The sequence below is a fragment of the Dermacentor andersoni genome, chromosome 7 (assembly GCF_023375885.2).
Source record: "Dermacentor andersoni chromosome 7, qqDerAnde1_hic_scaffold, whole genome shotgun sequence".
Lineage (NCBI taxonomy): Eukaryota > Metazoa > Arthropoda > Arachnida > Ixodida > Ixodidae > Dermacentor > Dermacentor andersoni.
In genome coordinates, this window is record NC_092820.1 from 93,315,645 (window position 1) to 93,335,739 (window position 20,095).

General features: G+C 46.1%; 1 protein-coding gene across 10 annotated transcripts in view; it reads right to left on the reverse strand.

The window, feature by feature from the left end:
- Positions 1-20,095, reverse strand: part of LOC126534122 (echinoderm microtubule-associated protein-like 2) — a 243,654-nt gene that overhangs the window by 31,624 nt on the left and 191,935 nt on the right. For 7 of the 10 annotated variants that reach the window (XM_055072681.2, XM_055072682.1, XM_050181349.2 and 4 more), the window contains 5 exons: positions 14,596-14,730; positions 12,849-12,899; positions 5,353-5,452; positions 3,751-3,908; positions 1,256-1,381 (listed from right to left, as the gene is read on the reverse strand). In XM_055072681.2, the coding sequence (XP_054928656.1) occupies positions 1,256-1,381; positions 3,751-3,908; positions 5,353-5,452; positions 12,849-12,899; positions 14,596-14,730 (570 nt within the window). The remainder of the gene's footprint in view (positions 1-1,255; positions 1,382-3,750; positions 3,909-5,352; positions 5,453-12,848; positions 12,900-14,595; positions 14,731-20,095) is intronic. The other 3 variants (XM_050181351.2, XM_055072680.1, XM_050181350.2) reach the window with 1 other exon arrangement.

Below are 20,095 nucleotides of genomic sequence, written 5' to 3' on the forward strand. Positions count from 1 at the left end.
CATACAATCGCAGCTTGCCAATCCACTGAACGTCGGTGCCGAAAAATCCTGTTTTCTGGGAACACATGAACCAGTAAAATGTAAGCGTAACTGTATTAGTAATTTTTTTGTGTTCTTGATACCACACGTTGGTGCTGGGAAATTTTATGTAACAGGATCATATCAACGAAGTTCTGCTGTATACTACACAGTTCATGGCACTGCTCCAGATAAGTAAGAAATTGAAGACTTGTCGTCGTGATGGCAAAAAGATTTGTGAAACACCATCTGGATGAGACACTGATGGAGGACTCTGGTTAAGTTCTACCCTACCACAAGACCCTGCTGCCACGCAACATGGAGACTGAGCACGATATACCATGTTCAATTAGAGCACACAATGATGCTGTCAGTAAATGTAACTAAAGAAGTAAAGACTGGTCTGTATTTTGATCAGCAGCCAGAACAGTTGTGAGACTGAAAAATATGCTAGTGCTCAGAAAATACCCAAGGACAACAAGTAAACAAGACATCGGCCATGCACATGTCCAACAGAGCATCAGTCGTTATTTATACTAGGGCATTACATTGTTTACTAGGACCTTGCTAGCAGTGGACTGCATATTATTGAACACTACACAGTGGACACACACCTCGATGTCTACAACAGCAGCAGCCAACGCCGTTTACCCCAATAAGTGCTCCCCATAAACAAATTATCAAATCGATGAAATGGAATACTTGAACCACTGAAGGCATAGTTGATCAGTAGTGGCCAAAAAAGGAAAGCCTTTGCCCAGAGCCAATGCTTTGATAAGGGAGCTTGTCTTCCCTGACAAATACAAGTACCAATGTCAAAACATTGGCTCTGGGCTGACGCTTTTTTTTTTTGTTCCACCACAACTGATAAATTCAGGTTTCTGTGTCCACTTTGCGCAGAAAGCAAGATTGTCCTTAACCATTTTATTGCTAGACTTGGGAAGAAAGACTTGGATAGGAAGTTTACACACTGATCCTGCCCTGGCTGTATTGTTGTGTTGTGCAGTGCTTGAGACTCACCATATATGTAAATATATGCTATTGTTCATACTATCGTTAAGGTATACAGGGGTATGCCGTAACAATAGTAGGAACAAAAATAATAACAAACAACAGCAATTGCAAGGAAACAACAAAACAGTAACAATACTCGTCCGGTCATTATTGTTTTTATTCCCGTTTAATTTTGCGCTGCAGGCCATGTAGAGGCCCTGTCGTCCCTCCCCTGCCCACCCACCTGCACGACAGTGGAGAAGTTGAGGCTGAATGTTCCCTGCAGGATTGAGTTCCGAGTGGTCCCGATGAGCAGCATGCTGCCTTTGCCCTGGGCAAGGGTTCGAATCCCACCAGCCATGTCCGGAAGCTGCGGGAGAGAGCAAGGCATGATGAAAGGCATAGTGGAAGCTAAGGTACAGCTTGTAGGGTACGACCCACCAGCTGCCAAAGCTGCAAAATTGCGAGGTGAAGCAATCCGGACCAGCAGACACAAGTGTGATCTTCCAGCTCCTTGACACTACAGAAATCTTCCACGCTAACAAGATCTTGTGCAAAGCAACAGTGATACATCTGTAAGCCAGGCTGTCGGCATACGTGACCACATACACAGTATGCAATAAATGTTGGCTGTTAGCAAGTGTTGTGCTAGCTGTTTACCCCACCCAGTCCTGCCTTTTGCACTGATCATCCAATTTCAAGTTCGAGACAGCTCTATCAACACACACACTGAAAGTAATACAGTGATAGCTGGATTTATAGCCTAGTTGGCTAGTTCTTGGTTCACAGAACCCATGTGAAGTCAGCCTTGGTAATACAAAATAGCACTTAAACACAGCAATAATATAGCACACCACTGCAAGCAAAAGGTAGATCACAAGAAATACAGTGAGAACCTAATTGCCCACTACACAATTTCAACACTACAAGTAGTAATATAGTAGTGTGTCGTAATAAAAACAATAACTACAAAAGGAGGTAGGAATGAAGGGCCCCATGGGCATCTTAACTATCTCACTTCTCAGTGAACACCGGTCCTGTCCCGCAGCCGTGAGAAAGGTGCAGGCTACGAGTAAAGATAGGGGAAGGAAAGTTGCAATAAAATATGCATAGAGAAATTAGAAAAAGGAGTGAAAACGGGGACATACCTTTAAACACATGACTATAAATATCTTAAAAAAGACAGAACAAATACATGTGCAAAAGCGATTCACAGCACGGGGCCATGCACTGTGTGTCACTCAGCAACACAATGCTGTTATGCGCCGTGTCAGGAAAAAGTCACAAAACTTTATAGAATATATAACGCAAGAATATAGCCAAAGCAGAGAACTTGTTGAGTTAGGTGACCACACTTTTGGTGACAGGCTAAAATTAAAAGCAAGCTTAAGTGACAAAACCCCTCCATGGTGGGAGTCTGTGCATGCAATCAAGTCCCGCAGTGCAGAATGCGCAGAATTGGGCATTCCTATTGGCTGAATTCAGATTTATATTTGCATTTACTGCCTCATTCTCTCCTTGTTTCTACTGTTACTGCTGCCGGCTTGTTTCAAGCATAGTGCAGTCTGGCATAGGGACAACAGAGAACAATATAGACAATGTTGGGCAGGCAAAAAAGATGCAAAAGATGACTGGGTTCAAGCAGTTATGCCCTGGTGTTATGTGAGGAATTCCAGGAATCTACTAGGAAGTTCACTAGCTGTATCCCAATTCAATGACACGCTGCTAATTGCCATTCATTACTAGCATTTCCATTTATTACTAGCATTTTCTTTATTATTTTAGAATTTATCGGTAATCTAAGTTAGTATCTTCAATGTTACTAAATTAGATCTGCTGACATAGCAAGAGGCACCTAAACACACACACACACACACACACACACACACACACACACACACACACACACACACACACACACACACACACACACACACACACACACACACACACACACACACACACACACACACACACACACACACACACACACACACACACACACACACACACACACACACACACACACACACACACACACACACACACACACACACACACACACACACACACACACACACACACACACACACACACACACACACACACACACACACACACACACACACACACACACACACACACACACACACACACACACACACACACACACACACACACACACACACACACACACACACACACACACACACACACACACACACACACACACACACACACACACACAATCTTCGCCTATTAGTCAGTTTGTTAATCTGTTGCAAAAGGTTACATTGGTGAGCACCCACTAGTAAATGCCAGTGTGGAAAGAGAGATAAGGTGTTTTCACCTAAGAAAAGATAGAAAGATTACATTCCGTTACTTTAACTGGTCCTGACAGAAGAAAAAAAAAAAGTAGTCAGAGATGCTACATGCATAATGCTGTCTTGGAAGCTCTCTTGCATCCTATCATGGCTATCTTCCAATCACCGCCTTCACACCTTTTTAAAGACAGTTGTGTTGTCCTTGTGTTTCCTGTACAGAACAATAAACTGCAGAAGTGCACAGTAACCAAGTGTAGTTTCCAATGTCAAAGTTTTCATGTGAAAGACATTCCCCTCACGTTTCAACCCGTCCTTTCATGTGTTGCACCACATCCTGCTGACGTGACGTTATGCTGCTCCATCACATCGCAAACTTTGCGTACAAGATGCCCACACAGCCAACAAGCCGCCTCACCTTGGCCTCTTGACCCGTCCTCGTGAGGCTGGAGTCCCACTGGACCACCTTGCGATCTTTTGCACCACCCGTGACTATCGTGCCGTCCTTCATGGCGCAAATCGAGAACAGTGGCCCGTCATGGGCACCCACAACCGTCCTGCACACCTTGTTGGAGCCTGCACCAGATCATGTGGATGCTTGCCATGCAACGATCTCTTCCAACATTCACTCACACTGTTATACCCATACTTCCAGTAGCCAGTGTAATAGTTTATTTATTTGTTCATTTGTTCATTTATTTTTGCTTATTTACATTAAGATACTGCCCCCTGTAGGAGGCTTTCACAGCATATGTACATACAAGGGAAATGCAGTTTGGCTACACAGGCAAGAAAAGTTTAATCATAGAAACAGCAGTTTTTTTAAAATAATTTACAACATTTATTATAAATATAATTATAATTAATTTACTTATTAGTAAATGTACAGATAATTACATGTGCATAGTATACATAAAGAGGTCCCATAGTCAAAGACTGTATCGGGACCTCCTGTTAAGGACACTTATGATGTTATACAATGTTTAAAGCAACAGTAGTACAGATGAGAGCTAAGAGTAATATCAAAACATGTTTATAGCATATGAGTAATAAGAACACTTGTTAGCAGCATGACAATATAAAAAAGGCCGATAAAATGATAAAAAATCGACAATTTCAGTAAGTATTTATTATAAATGATTTTAGATTTTAGGAGAATGAAAAGTGAGAAAACCAGCAAAGATTAAAAAAAGAAACAGCAACATATCTGCATTTACACATTTAACAGCACTCACTAAGCCATCCTGGAGTGAATTAAACGAGGAGGAAGACTAGAGAGTATATAATGTGTCCCACTTTCATGTACATGCGCACAAAATTTTAACATTTAGGCACAAAGCTGGAGTATGCTTGCTAGTGTTCACTGCAGAGTGCAGGTTATATGTGAGTGTTATACAAGTATCACATGGTGCATTCTTGATCGTGATCTAGTCCTATCGGGATCAAATTTCTTGATCATGATTGGCTCTGTTGTGCAAGCTGTGGAAGGGAGCCAATCAAGATGGAGAAATTTGATCCTGATTGGGCTGAATCGAAGTCAAAGCAAAAGTGTGCTATGTGACACTGTTATTAGTGTTGTTTTCAGGTGCAGCTACAGGGCAATGCAGTATTCATTGATGTCACCCACAATCTTCACTCCATATTCACCCTCCTTCAATTGGCACTTGAGTTTCATACCTTCTCATACGGTTACTGTTTATGGTGTGTGTCAAGAGCAGCAATACCTTCTGGCTGCATAGGTGCTTTGCGCTTCCAAAACATTTTGCGGAACTTCCACATCATGTAGTCTAACCTGAAACTCTCTTGATGAACTTTCTCTCGTGAAGGAAGTTGAGTACTCTTGTTCTGCGCTGGTATTTTTTCGTTCAATGTCAAGTAAAATGGTATTACTGAGTCATTCTTTGTTCAATGACACCAGCACATAAGTGAAGCATCACGACATCACACCGAACTGTTGCCTAAGTTAACTGGAAAAAGCTTTTGGACACATTCCTACGAGCACACGCAGCTGTGAGCTCACCCCTCTGCCAGACCATGATGTTTCCGTTGGAGTCACCAGTGAGCAGTTCCCCGAGCTCTGTGAAGGTCATGCAGAGCACGTACTTGGGCTTGTTGCTCTTCTGCAAGATGACCACACACGACGGTCACTCAGTGGGCATCGTAGCTCATTCTTTCACAATCGGTGCCAGAGAAGCACTTCAAAGAAAAGTAAGTCGCAAGCTTCCTCACTGTATGAAAACCGACGATCATTTTCGATTGCACACTGTTTACATTTCTTCAAAATTTGTAACCACTGTCACTCAACATTCCGTGAAACCAGTGAGACATAACAGATAAACAAAAGTGGAAACCCATACCGGTTCCTCGAAAGAAAAGCCTCAGAGTTGAAGAAAAATTCGTCCTGGTCCGGGACTCGAACCCGGGACCACCGCCTTTCCGGGGCAGCTGCTCTACCATCTGAGCTAACCAGGTGGCTAGCAGATGGCAGAGCGAAGTCGAATTTGTCGACAACACACGAAGCAAAGGCAAGTGTTTGACGTAGTAGTAATTAATAAAGTCAATTTAAGTCAATAAAGTCAATTTAAGTAATTAACTACGTCAAACACTTGCCTTTGTTTCGTGTGTTGTCGACAAATTCGACTTCGCTCTGCCATCTGCTAGCCACCTGGTTAGCTCAGATGGTAGAGCAGCTGCCCCGGAAAGGCGGTGGTCCCGGGTTCGAGTCCCGGACCAGGACGAATTTTTCTTCAACTCTGAGGCTTTTCTTTCGAGGAACCCGTATGCGTTTCCTTTGTAGCACTTGCTATGAACGGGTGGATGTCTGATTTTCCATTTAATAATTACTTCTCTCCACCTTGCGGGTTTCCGCAGAACTACTAGGTCAAGTAGAATGTAGCATCAGTAGAATGAAGTAGCACTATGTTTAGGACAAGTATCGAGACAGCATCAACTAGGTCAACGATAAAATCTTGTCACTGGTCACAGGCATAACACAATATGACAATTACTGGCATTCAAGGATGCTGAAACATCCCCCTTGTATTGCTTCCCTTTACTCGGACATGATAGTTTACTGCCAGCTTCGTCACCAATAAAGCAACAATTTCCTGCACAATGTAAAATTAAATCAGACTCTGCCTAGGCAAGAAATAATTGCACCCAGCCAGAAAAAGAACACACAAATAAAAGCAGACACACACATGAATGTATACAGAGAACATGTGTCTCAAGACCAGTTAGTGACCAAACTTGCCAAGCAGTAATTTCCTCTTTGTATGCTTGCCGTGAGCTGCTGAACTAAAGGCTGAGTGGCGATGCCCTGACCAGCTGTAATCTCACCAGCATACTGCAATGCTTGTGAAAAAATAGCCAAGGCCGAATTCCTCGAGAGAAGCAAACGAAGAAGCTCTTGCTTCTTCACTGTCCAACTCGATTCAGTGGCCCGGTGACTACGGTGTTCAGGTGCTGAGCCCGAGGTTGTCAGCTCGATTTGCGGCAGTAGCAGCCACATTTTGATGGAGGCAAAAAGCACAGATGCTGATTTACCGAGATTGTGGTGCACGTCAAAGAACCCTGGTTGGTCAAAATTAACCCTTTAGCTACCAAGCTTGTACCAACATCACCAAAGGCGTGCTATGCTCGCCCGGACTATAGCGTCTTCGGTTGCGCTTGCCAGAGACGAGCCACACTCATCAACTCGGCCTTTTTTTTTTCCCAACTTCCTTTTTCGCCAGCCATTCATTTAGCATATTGGGAATGCTAGTCATGAGTGTGTTCTCTGGCCTGGAGGGACAGGACGTTGACGAATGGCTCAAGCTATATCAACATGCCAGCGCTAACAACAGGTGGGACCCAACCATTATGCTCGCCAATGTCATCTTTTATCTTGGCGGCACGCCACGCGTGTGGTACCAGACGCATGACGAAGACATCAGCAGTTGGGACTCTTTCAAAGAACAGCTACGGGAACTGTTCGGCGACCCCATTGGCCGCAAGGTTGCCGCGAGAAAGGCTCTTGCGTCTCGCGTTCAGACATCTACAGAGCCGTACGTTTCCTACATCTTCGACGTCTTGGCTCTATGCCGCAAAGCTGACGATGCTATGTCTGAATCAGATAAAGTGTCACATGTCCTAAAAGGCATCGCCGACGACGCTTTCAATTTGCTTGTTTTCGGCAATGTCTCGACAATCGACGACATCATTAAAGAATGCCGTCGCCTTGAACAAGCCAAGAGCCGTCGTATCACACACCACATCACGCGGCTACCCAACACCGCTGCTACGTCGACATGTGAGGGTCGATCGCGTCAGGCCACCACCTGTGACGACGTCACCCGTATTGTTCGCCGCGAGCTTGAGGCCGCCTGTTCGCCAGCTTTCTCCACGACGCCTCCCGATCCGCCAGCAACCACGATTGCCACGATTCAGGCCGTAGTCCGACAGGAATTTGAGAACATGGGTCTGAACTCCGTGTGTTCAACATCTCAACCCAGCGTTCCCCAGTTCTCCACCGGCCCTCCTCGTCCCCGACAGTCCTTTTCCGCCACATCTCGCCGCAACCCGTCCGATTGGCGTACCCCTGATGACAGACCAATCTGCTTTCACTGCTGTCGCATCGGCCACGTCGCTCGTCACTGCCGCAACCGTTGGCCTCCGCCTCCTCGGACATACGCCGCCACTTACTCCCGCACCTTTGGACCTTCCGTTTCCTATACCACCCGCCATGAATCCACTGCCGCTGATGCTCCTGCTCCGAACCTTCGCTACAGCCGCTCGCCCTCACCTCGACGCCGTCAGTCCCGTTCGCCCCAACCCCGCCGCTTCTCTTCGCCGCCTATCACCTCCCGGGCCCAGCCGGAAAACTAGGCACTGCAGCTTCTGGAGGTGAAGCTGCGTTGTCCACACTGCCCTCAAATCCTCTGCTCACGTTAAACACGAACCAAAACCTTCTTGACGTTGACGTTGATGGCTATCCTGTCACGGCACTCATCGACACAGGGGCACATCTTTCTATTATGAGTGCTGCCTTCCGACGACGACTGAACAAGCTCCTCACTCCAGCGTCGGCACGCGTCGTCCGCGTTGCGGATGGTGGTACTGTGCCTATCATCGGCATGTGTACGGCACGTGTTAGCATCGCCGGCCGCCACACTCCTGTCCTCTTCACCGTGATTGCTCATTGCCCCCACGACCTCATTCTCGGCCTCGATTTTCTCTCCGCGCATTCTGCTCTTATTGACTGCTCTGCCAGTACCCTTCGCCTTGAGTTACCGATTCTCGCAGAACCTTCTGACGCACCCCAGTGCCGCCTACGCCCCACTGGCTTTATTTGCCTGCCGCCAAAATCAATAGCCTATATTGAACTCTTGTCTTCCCCACCAGTCCCTGATGGCGAGTACCTCGTCACTCCTCTGCGCGACATTCCACTACAGTATGACGTTACCGTGCCTCACAGTATACTTACTGTTACTGCGAACCGCACTTTCATGCCTATCTTTAACTTTGGATTGGCGAAGCAAATTCTACCACAAGGTATTTGCCTTGCCAACGTTGATTGTCTCGGCGACCATCACGTGGCAAATTTATCAACCGATCCTTCTTGCGAGCTTAGCAGGCCTCTCGTGCCAGCCTCGGCCGCCGATCCCAAGATAGAGAAAATGGTTGCGACGGACCTGTCTTCTGCGCAGGCTGAAGACCTTTATCGAGTATTATCGGCCTACAGAGATATTTTCGACTTCGACGATCGCCCTTTAGGCCAGACGCTCGCGGTCAAGCATCGGATTCTTACTGGCGATGCTACTCCTATTCACCGACGACCGTACCGAGTTTCTGCGTCGGAACGCCAAGTTATTCAAAGCGAAGTCAACAAAATGCTAGACAAAAACATCATTGAGCCTTCTTCGAGTCCCTGGGCGTCACCTGTAGTGTTGGTTAAGAAGAAGGATGGCACGTGGCGCTTCTGTGTAGACTACCGTCATCTGAACAAAATTACTAAGAAAGACGTCTACCCGCTCCCACGTATAGACGACGCCCTTGACTGCCTCCATGGTTCCAGCTATTTCTCTTCTATTGATCTTCGTTCTGGATACTGGCAGATTGCTGTTGACGATATGGACAGAGAAAAAACCGCGTTCATCACACCTGATGGCCTATACCAATTTAAAGTAATGCCGTTTGGATTATGCAACGCCCCTGCCACCTTTGAGCGTATGATGGACTCCTTGCTCCGAGGTTTCAAATGGTCCACATGTCTCTGCTACCTCGACGACGTCATCGTCTTCTCACCCACGTTCGACACTCACCTTGAGCGTCTCACAGCTATACTTGATGTATTTCGAAAGGCGAAGCTGCAACTTAACTCGTCCAAATGTCGTTTCGGCCGCCGCCAAATTACTGTTCTGGGCCACTTCGTTGACGCTTCCGGAGTACAGCCTGATCCTGACAAAACTCGCGCTGTCCGAAACTATCCGGTTCCGAAGACAGCCGCCGACGTTCGAAGTTTTGTAGGGCTATGCTCGTACTTTCGTCGTTTTATTCAAGATTTTGCGGCAATTGCTAGACCCCTCACTAATCTTTTGAAGAAAGGCGTACAGTTCTCGTGGGGTACTGCAGAAGCCGCCGCCTTCTCTCGTCTCGTTACTCTTCTCTCCTCACCACCCATCCTCGCCCACTTCGACCCTGATGCCCCTACAGAATTGCGTACAGATGCCAGCGGTCATGGCGTAGGTGCCGTCTTAGCCCAGCGTCAGCGTGGCCAGGATCGCGTTATTGCTTATGCGAGCCGCCTCCTCACACCACCGGAGCGCAACTACTCCATTACGGAACGAGAATGCCTTGCTGTAGTCTGGGCGGTAGCGAAGTTCCGTCCTTACCTTTACGGTCGCCCTTTTTCCGTAGTCACTGACCATCATGCTCTCTGCTGGCTCTCATCGCTAAGAGATCCTACAGGCCGGCTTGGTCGATGGGCTTTGAGGCTACAAGAATTTTCATATTCCGTCGTGTACAAGTCTGGCCGCCTGCACCAAGACGCTGACAGCTTGTCGCGTTACCCTGTTGACGACCCTGACTCCTCCAATATTACCAGTGCAGCTTGCATATTCTCTGTGTCGCAGCTGCTTCATTTCGCCGACGAGCAACGTCGTGACGCCTACATCAGAGCACTCATCGACCGTTTTGAACACACTCCGGCCGACGCCACACTACGCCTCTTCGTCCTCCGCGATGGTACTCTGTACCGTCGTAACCTTCATCCGGACGGCTCTGAGTTCCTACTTGTCGTGCCTAAACACCTCCGCTCAACCGTTTTAGAAGAGCTTCACGACGCACCAACGGCAGGACACCTCGGCGTATCTCGAACCTATGACCGTGTACGTCGCCGTTTTTTCTGGCCGGGCCTTGCCCGTTCCGTGCGACGTTACGTCGCCGCCTGTGAACTTTGCCAACGACGCAAGAAGCCTTCCCAGCTCCCCGCTGGTTACCTACAGCCGCTCGACATCCCTGCCGAGCCCTTCCATCGTGTCGGCTTAGACCTTCTCGGCCCATTTCCGGAATCTACATCAGGAAACAAGTGGGTTGCAGTCGCGGCGGACTACGCGACCCGCTATGCCGTAACACGCGCTCTTCCGACCAGTTGCGCAACTGATGTTGCAGACTTCCTCCTGCATGATATCATTTTGATTCATGGTGCTCCGCGTCAATTGCTAACAGACCGTGGCCGTACGTTCTTAGCCAAAGTAATTGACGACATCATGCGTGCCTGCGCAATACAGCATAAGTTTACCACCTCCTACCACCCTCAAACGAACGGCCTCACTGAGCGTTTGAACCGCACCCTTACAGACATGCTATCCAAATACGTTTCAGACGACCACCGTGATTGGGACCAGGCTCTACCTTACATCACCTTTGCGTATAACTCTTCCCGTCTCGACACTGCTGGCTTTTCTCCTTTTTACCTCTTGTATGGCCGTGAACCGACGCTACCGCTGGACACTGTGCTTCCGTCCAACACAGCATCAACTAGCGCTTATGCCCGTGATGCTATCGCCCATGCTGACCATGCTCGCCAACTTGCGCGCGCTCGGCTACAAGTCTCTCAAGACAAACAAAAGCAGCGCTACGACCTCCGTCACCGTGATGTCACTTTTGTCCCCGGCACCCTCGTGTTACTTTGGTCACCATCGCGTAAAGTTGGCCTTTGTGAGAAACTGCTTTCCTGTTATACCGGCCCATATCGCGTGCTTCGCCAAGTGACAGATGTCACCTACGAAATCGTTCTCGCCACGCCCATTACGTCCTCTGCTGTGACTACCAGTGACATTGTCCACGTCGCCCGACTCAAGCCCTACAACTCTCCACGTGCCTTGGATATTTAACTGCACCGTGACGGCGCTTTTGCCGCCGGGGGGTAGTATTACGATATGATCGGTAAATACCCGAGAGACGAGCCGCCATGAGAACGACGACGAAGTGGGTCGGTGCCCTTGGCGCGAGTGAATGTCGGCCTGGCGCTCTGGCTCCATTCTAGTGTAAATAGTCTGTAAATAGCCTCTTTTGTCTGTCTTTCTACACGTAACAATATCACGGTTATACATTCTTCAAAACCTTGTTTGCAACAAAATTCTAAAGATGGTGAGAGGCTATTGACGCAGTCTTTTTTTTAATGACAATTAGTGATCTTGCGTTTAAAACTGATTCCTTTGCCCCTGATAGTTAGTACAGGTGTAATATTCCTGCTGTAAATATAAACGTCTGAGTATATATGCATGACACCACACACACGTGTACGGACGCACACATGCACACACACGGTTCACACAAACGGCCAGACAGAAACACACACACACATATATATATATATATATATGCATACATACAAACTAGGAGCAAGAGCCTAAAATGTGGGGCACATTCTGGGCAACCCTCACGGCCTGAACAGGAATCATGCCAGAGGCCTCGCAGCTGGTTTTAAATTCATTTGTACTAAGTCAAGTAAAGGTGCAGTGTTGACAGAGTAATTCTTATCACACAGAAATGATGCAACTTCTTTAGTAGTGTGCTTTTCTTTAACATAGATTTTACGACGAACACCCTTTGATGCTGCATTGTTTGTTAACCTTGTCCATCTGTAACAGTAAACATTCCTTGCCACCCACCCCCCTCCCCTCTACCCCTCTACCCCACAGCTGCTTTTTGTCTAATGCGTTGCTGCTGAAAATTGTGCAGGGGGGCTGTTCTGCAAGTGTCCACCTAGTGGACATGTCCATTTCATCTGCTGCTGAAGTACTAATTGGCTCGGGGCGCCTATCTCCTTCCGACGCAAACCCCAGCAAATCAGAACTCCAGCAGCAAACAAAATGGACATGTCCACTAGGTGGATGCCTGCTGCCCTCGAGGTTTCCTCATTGTTTTTATTAATACTTTTTTACATGACAGCCACTTTAAGAGCAGCAAGCATAACGAGAGCATCCGGCACGAGTTGACCACAGTGCAAACAATTTCACACACTGAACTCACCACCAGGTATTTGCTTGTGACAGCAGAGTCGCCGCTGCCGGGACTGTCCCTCTGTCGTCATTCGACAGCAGCAAGGGACATAGGAAGGACAGGGGAAGGACACAGCAGGAGAGGAAGGTGTGCAGGGCAGAGGATGTGACGTGACATGCAAGGACAACGCACACAACCACCAGGACATGCAGAAGTGCTCAGGACAACATCAAGGGTACAGACACCAAGTGGCAAAGTGAAGGGGCGTCACTGCACGGGCTTGCACATTAGGGTCAACAACCTGAAAAATTCCTTCATGTTTAGTTCCATCTTGCCTGCCCAGTTTTCTGTCTATTTAAATGGCAGCAAGCATTTGGAACTTATGCTTTCCTCATTTGTTTGGTGGGAATGCCGGTTTCACCGTCATCCGTAAACCTGGCCCTGGAGGACCGAATTGCCATGTGGCATTTTTATGCTACTATGTACAGAGTGGTCCACTCTTGAAGCTAACATTTACCCGAAAACAAAGCCATCATCACTTCAGCACTTCGCCAACAGGAAAAATTGGCTGACAGAATGTATTAGGCTGATATCAATGCTTTGAAATATAGGTCTGCGAGCTTTGGTGTCATCTCAACTGCGTGAAGTAGTGGAACACTGAGTGTCTCCTTCATTTACTGCTTTTGATCTTTTCAGAAAATAGTTTTTCTTGTCCTCCATACCGTTTTTTGTTAATGTCACCATGGCACAAAAACCTGTTTTCAGGAGTGGAGAGCTGAAATAAACGTATGACAGAAAGTTAAATCTCGAAGCACATTCAACTGACCATTTAATCAATTGTTTTTCTTTTTTGCTTTCTCTATAAGATGGTTACATCAATGCATTTTGCTGACTAAACCTGCTCTTCTGAGCATCAGGTTTCTGGACTTGGAGCTGACAAACCAGATCAGTATCTCTGCCAAATGCACGTAATCTCTGCGCAAAGTTGTGGGCACCACTAACTTGGAGCAGTAACCTCCAAAATGGTTTTATAAACTCACTGATTCAAATGGGCTGGTCACTTCACCAAAAATGATGCACTGTAAAAGTGTCATTAAGTTTGGAAGTGCTGGACTGAAAAAGGACAGGTTTTATGGCCATGCTACTGCTGTTGTATGGTAGCTATTCGGTGACCGATAACATTCACGCAAAAGTGATAAACTTCTAATGTTTACTTTGCAGTTGGTGGTTCTGGAGGAGGCAAGCAGCACAAGGACAGGATGAGAAAAACAGATGCATGCATAAGTGCATTTGTATGCTTCCTTTACTTTGTGTAAGTGATAGACAGATTTCACCAGTCAGTCTACCAGTGTACCTACTGAAGTAGTGAGCAACAACTGCACTTAAATAAGGTACAAACAATATACTTCACCAGTATTTATGTCGCACCTCCCTATTATATGTAATAAGGGCCGTGCAGTCTACTTACATGGCCACATTAACATTTTTTTTTCTCTAAGCAGCTTTATTTTAGTCACTGAGGCTCCCTTTTTATAAAGGCGTATACCTCCCAAACCTATTCTGGTCGAGCCCAACACTTTTAGCTGATGAATGCAATAACAAGAACATGTCACATAAATTAGAGGCTTTGTTTGTTCCCAAATTAAAAATAATTCTCAAACAGCATACGATCAAGTGACAGCATGCAAGCACACACACACAAGAGCCTCCAGATCGGTGAAAAGACGCTGCCAGATCGTGGTAGCACCCCTGGAACGGTGATGCCAGTCACAATTACCTCAAAGAGGCCAAGCTTCTTAGCGAGTGTTCCCCCCTCCATGTCCCAGAAGTGGATGTGACCTTTTCCAAGTGTCACCAGGGTGTGCCGGTCCATCGGGTGGAACTCCACGGACAGAACCGTATCCGAAGCACTCTGTCAAGAGGCAAAAATATTTTCAAAGATCACTGCCCACTCCCTACCCTGCCATTCTTGTATTTATGACAAGGTGTTGGGGCAAGTCAAGCTGCGTAATGCTGGATACCTTGATTGTATCCGCATTAACACAGAACGTTTGAGGAACCGAATTTTCATTTGTTTGTTTATTGATCAAAGTTCAACCATCTATCCTGAAAAGTAAGGTGACCGGTAGCAGCCATGACGCTGATTCCTTTTTGTTTGTTAATATGAAAGTACAGAGAGATGGGGAACATTCATTCATTCTCCAAGGCCCACAGCAACCATTACCAAGCAAAATCGTAAATGTGTATAATCACAAGCAGCAAATTAGCAATCGATTACAACATGGAACACGTCAAACCTTCCTTCACAAAAATATAATGAGATAAAAAATGAGACGACAACATTCAGAGCAGGACAACACAGGTCTGAAAAGCATGATTATGTTCAGCCACTAGGGTGAATAGATTTAAACAACTTGCTAACAGGAACGGAAATAGTAACTCAGGAAGAAGAACCCAGTCATTAAACATTTATGGTAAAAACAAATCCCAAATTACGATGCCAATGATAAAATGGCAGATTACATTCTTTCACACTGATGTAAGTACATAGCACATCGGTAATAATTATAATAATATGTCATTTTTATTGGCCCAGGGGCCAGATATGGATAAAGAGTGCCACAACATATGGTGGTGAGCTCTCAATGTATTGTGAATGAAGTGGACAGTGAGTTGAAAATGTTAGATGCAATGTGGCTGTAGAAAGGCCTAAAACAAGTCACTGTCAATTGTGCAATGAGTATTAAAATAATGACAATGACTAATGATGTGAGCTACGAGCATAAAAGTTCCGTTACAAAGCAATGACATTGTAAAATGTATGTAATAGCACTAGTGCCTCAAGAGGTCCTTGAGTTCAAGGGCTGAGAGGCACGTTTTTTAAAAACATTTTGCACTGCAGTTGCAGCCTGCAAGGCAAGGCTGCGCTACAGATAACCTGGCCAAATGATTTATAAGGCATTTACATCTGCTAAAAACTTTAAGACTGCCTTAAAATCAAAAAGTGACTCATGGTTCAGAAAGAATGCTGGGTGAAGAGGGATGTGCTCACGACGTGCGGGATAAAAGTACTTTTTTACGTCGGGCCTCTATTCCAGGTCACTGGACAAGAGCATGGAGGACTGTAAGATCGTCGCCACACCTATCGCATGTCGGAAGATCGCGGCCAGTAAGGCGGTACGAGTGTGTTCCATGGGTATGTCCTATCCTTAGCCTGGTAAAGAAGCACTTCCTCGTGTCTTGTTGTTTTCTCCGATACCCATTTCCCTACTCTTGGTTTGATCATATATAGCTTATTTGACACTTCAGTATCCCACTGTCTTTACCAATATTTCTGCAACTCATAGTGCAAGAAAGGATGTGGGAGGGATAACTATGTGTCCGTACATTCAAGAATTACTCATGTGACATTTTCATCTGTAGCTACATTGCCTTCTAAGCGTCTATACAGATTGCCTTTTAAGCCTCTATCCAGGTAGCCAGCACACTACGATCACTTGCTTGCCCATCTAAGCTGAGCATAACAATTGAATTGAATTGAATTGAATTCAGGGGTTTTACGTGGCAGAACCACGATTTAATTATGAGGCACGCCATAGTGGAAGTCTCGAGATTAATTCTGACCATCAGGGGATCTTTAACATACCCCCAAATGCATGGGACACGGGTGTTTTTGCATTTTGGCCCCATCAAAATGCAGCCGCCGTGGCTGGGATTTGATCCCCGCAACCCCGTGCTTAGCAGCACTACACCAAAGCCGCTAAGCCACCACTGCGGGTGCGGAGCATAACAAGCCATACAGTCAGTTAAAAACTGAATTCTTGTGTTTTCATAGATTCATTAGAGCTCCAACGATGCTCAATGAGTCTGTGAACATGACTGTTTTTGCTAGATTCATTAGCTTTATGTGCTTAACTGCTGAGAGGATTGCGTATGCTTCTGCTGAGAAAATACTTGTATGCAGATTTAGTGCACCGAACACTAAAACAAACGATCCCAAAGCTCTGTAAGCAACACCAGTAAGAGATTTGGAAGCGTCCTTGTAAATTCTGCACATGAGTACTTCGCCTGAAGTTCAACGAAGTGGGAACGTATGTATACGAGTCTCAGGTGGACATTTGGAAATCTCTATAAAAGGGACATCACACTCAACAGTCTGCGACTTCTAAGGTGGTGGAAGCCGACTGGGAGTCATTAGGAGATTCTCTTGAAATAGCATGCATGTTTCTTCAGTCGACGCTTCTAAATGCCGGGACAAAGGAGTCATGACGGACGGTTTCTATAAAGCCTGGCAGGCGATAAGTCGCTTACAGTGGTACGGCATGGGTGTTCTACATCTGCCTTTCCCCTTAGGGAATAGGGAATAGGGCAAAGCTTCTCAGGACCTTGTCATTAAAGTTGTTTGTCTGTCTGTCTGTCTGTCTTAGGGAATAGGATAAAATACGCTCATTGGACTATTCATCCAACTCAACATACAGGCTTTCTACAGGGCTAGTCCTGAAGGAACCTGTAGCGAGTCGGATGCCCAGATGGTGAACGGGGTCCAACATCTTTAAAGCACTAGATGTTGCAGAGTTATAAACTAAGGCTCCATAGTCAAGGCGTGACCGTATAAGGCTTCTGTATAAGCTAAGGAGGCATGTACTGTCGCTTCCCCATGATGTCCATGACAAGAGCTTCAGCAAATTTATAGCCTTCAGGCACTTTATTTTCATATACTTCAGGTGCGGGAGAAAAGTTAACTTGCAGCCTAAATTAACTCCTAAGAATTTATGTTCATGGCTTGCACATAGCCGTTCTCCATTGAGATCTATCACGGGGTCCGGCAGTACACCTCCTGTTCGAGAAGAGGATGCGCATGCCTTTTTGTGGGTTTAGTCTAAATCCATTCCTGTCTGCCCACTTAGAAATCTTCTTGAGGCCAAGCTGCACCTGCCACTCGCAGATAGCAAGATTACAGGATTTTTAACCGATTTGCACATCTTCCACATACACAGAATGAAACATTGTGCATGGTACGCCACTACGGAGAGAGTTCATTTTTACAACAAATGGAGTGCAACTCAGCACACCTCATTGTGGTACACATGTCTCTTGGGTAAATGCACGAGATAAGATGTTACCAACTCGAACACGGAATGTGCAATTTAGGAGATAACTTCGATTCAAGTTGCCTCGGGCACCCATTCCAGCTGGACTACGAAGGATTCCGAAACGCCAACATATGCAGGGCGTCTATCAAGTTGACATTCCCAAATTCCCCGAGTTTTCCAGCTTTTCCCCGAGTGCCTTTGCAATATTTCCCGAGTGACAGTGACACAGAACTTTGTTTTATGTCAACACGGGCTCCCTACATCATGTTGCCCAATGGCGTCACTCTCTAGTAAGCATGTTAGAAAATAAAAAACAACTTAATCCAAGGTTGACAACTGGGCGTGTTGGTATACCGTATTAGAGGCTCGATTGCGCAACATTTGGACGACACACACAGAAGAGAAACACACACGACAGAGCGCTCTGTGGTGTGTGTTTCTCTTCTGTGTGTCTCGTCAAAATGTTGCACAATCAAGCCTCTAAAGCTTAATCTAATTTTAATAGTAAGTGGTAGTGTTTATTTTATCCAAAAAGAAAACAGAAGGGAGGGGCTAGTAAAATGCACAGCAATTAAATATCTCCGAAAGAATTTACTATTTCTTTTGGAGATATTTAATCGCTGTGCATTTTACTAGCCCCTCCCTTCTGTTTTCTTTTTGGATAAAATAAACACTACCGCTCGCAAATTGAGTCGAACATTCTCAAATACGAATAAAAAAGAGATGCATACAGAATATTATCGAATATTAGCTATTTCTATCAACTGATAGCAAGCTAATTGGTATGAGGCCTGAATTTTATCACAAGTGAGATTCTCTCGTAACAGCTGGTAAGTCAACCTCAACTGTCCTGACACACTCTCAGCCCACGCACAATGTCTCAGTGTTGCGTTTCACTGTTTTAAAGAGTTTTTTGCTTGGATGAGGGACACCTGCATCTCGGTGTCAGCCAACATTGCTTTTAGAGTCCAAGCTCCTTCAAAATAGCAGAGGCATGCTTCCTTTCCTGTTCATTTCTCAATGCGTATAGGTCCTTTGTCTTCTTGTTCTCCTTCGGCTACGCGTTTGCCACACGGACTATTTGAAGCATCCTCTTGGACAGTTGTGCAGTTAGTGACCGATTTTTCGGACTCTCTAGGGGCCGCGAAAATGTCAGAAAAAATGAATGCATGTCTTTTACAGCCCTTAAGGGCTCAAATCGCCACAGGCACGCCCGAAAAAGCTCTGAAGGCCTGTCAGTACACTTATTAGGCATATCGGTGCTCGTACTGTGACAGAATATGACGGGTGCACGCGTGTATAATTAAGGAATAGATACCGTATCCCGTGACAGTTAGTTGCCCCTTCCCACACTTGTTATGCTTCACAGCGTAACATTGCTGTAATGAGGTGAAGCTGATGTTCGGGAACCGGCATTATGCAATGCGCCGTGCTTTCCGAACTTCGATGACCACAAAGGCGGTGTCGGTGCCATTGCTGACAGCGGCGAATTCTTTCAATGAAAAACACGGTACAGAATGGCAAGAAGCTTAACACCGAACCTCGAAACAGCTAGGCCTAGCACTGCTGCGGTGGTGGCTACGGCTGCCAGCGGATCTGCGTGCGAGTGTGCCGGTTCGAGGGGGCGAGGTTATCCAACAGGCGGCGGTTGTGGCTTTTATTAATGCCGTTTCGGACCTGCGGCCACGGCAGAAAGTCCGGAAAATCGGACGGCGAAGGGTTCTTCCGTCCGAAATTTCAGAAGTTCTTATACACTGACCCTATGGGGCACGTAGTGGTGCCGCGAAGCCGTCCGAATTAACTGGCGTCTGGAAAGTCGCTCGTTGACTGTACTCTGGCAACTCCTCCAGCCGACTACGCGGCGCCAAAGACAATTCGTTACGATTCCTCTCTGTTACTCGAGACAGCATTACTGTGACTTTGGGTTCCCTTTCAATAAAATTACAGCTAATTTTCCCTGATCGAAGCACAAATCACCTGAATTTTCCCTGAGTTTTTCAAGACTGCTCAAAATCCCAGGGAATTCCCGGTTTTCCCGGTTGGTAGACACCCTGCATATGCTTTCTCCAGGTCTAAGAACGCCGACAAGAAAAACTGTTTAGGCACGAAGGCATAGCATATTGGTAACTATCATACTTTTCCGTAATTCAAAACTTTGCAGAATATGTACTTCAGGGCTTAGTG